At 46.2% G+C, this 533-nt stretch overlaps 1 protein-coding gene across 1 annotated transcript; it reads left to right on the top strand.

The window, feature by feature from the left end:
* Positions 1-269: 269 nt before the first annotated feature.
* On the top strand, positions 270-509 carry LOC103523743 (lysosomal acid phosphatase-like; the record flags this gene model as incomplete). The annotated part of the gene is made up of 1 exon (XM_008488762.1): positions 270-509. A coding segment is annotated over one exon (240 nt), but the record flags the coding sequence as incomplete, so codon positions are not given.
* Between the last annotated feature and the right edge of the window lie 24 nt (positions 510-533).

Raw genomic sequence — 533 nt, 5'->3', positions numbered from 1 at the left:
TAAGGTTCGTTCCCGGACGGCTTTCTCCTATCCTGCCTTCCTTATTTCCTTGATTCCGGAATGATAAGACCTCCGTTGTTACAGTTCTTTCTATCAAACATTCTATTCTATTATGGGCCTGGTTGCTCCTCTCCCGAGAGAGGGTATGCAATTAACACTGCGATCTTTGTAGATCTATTGTGACCATTATTTTTTCCCCTGCCCAAGATGCTCTCCCCTATCAAACATAGGACCCAAGGAATTACATTTCCCATTCACTTTGTCTCCAGGTGGGCAAGTTGCAGCATTACAAGCTGGGACAATGGTTTGGTGAAAGATATCGGGATCTCATAGGGGACTCATACTCCAAGGAAAATGTCTATGTGATGAGCACAGATGTGGACAGAACCCTAATGAGTGCCGAAGCCAATCTGGCGGGGTTCTTTCCTCCCAGGGGAGATCAAGTGTGGGATCCAAAGATCAAGTGGCAGCCCATTCCAGTCCATACCATGCCAGAGAAGCTGGATAAGGTAAGTTGTTAGGTGTTATTAGCT

The sequence above is a fragment of the Diaphorina citri genome, unplaced genomic scaffold (assembly GCF_000475195.1).
Source record: "Diaphorina citri unplaced genomic scaffold, Diaci psyllid genome assembly version 1.1 scaffold36844, whole genome shotgun sequence".
NCBI lineage: Eukaryota > Metazoa > Arthropoda > Insecta > Hemiptera > Psyllidae > Diaphorina > Diaphorina citri.
Note: the sequence above shows the minus strand (reverse complement) of the source record. Positions and strands in the feature narration are given on the sequence as shown.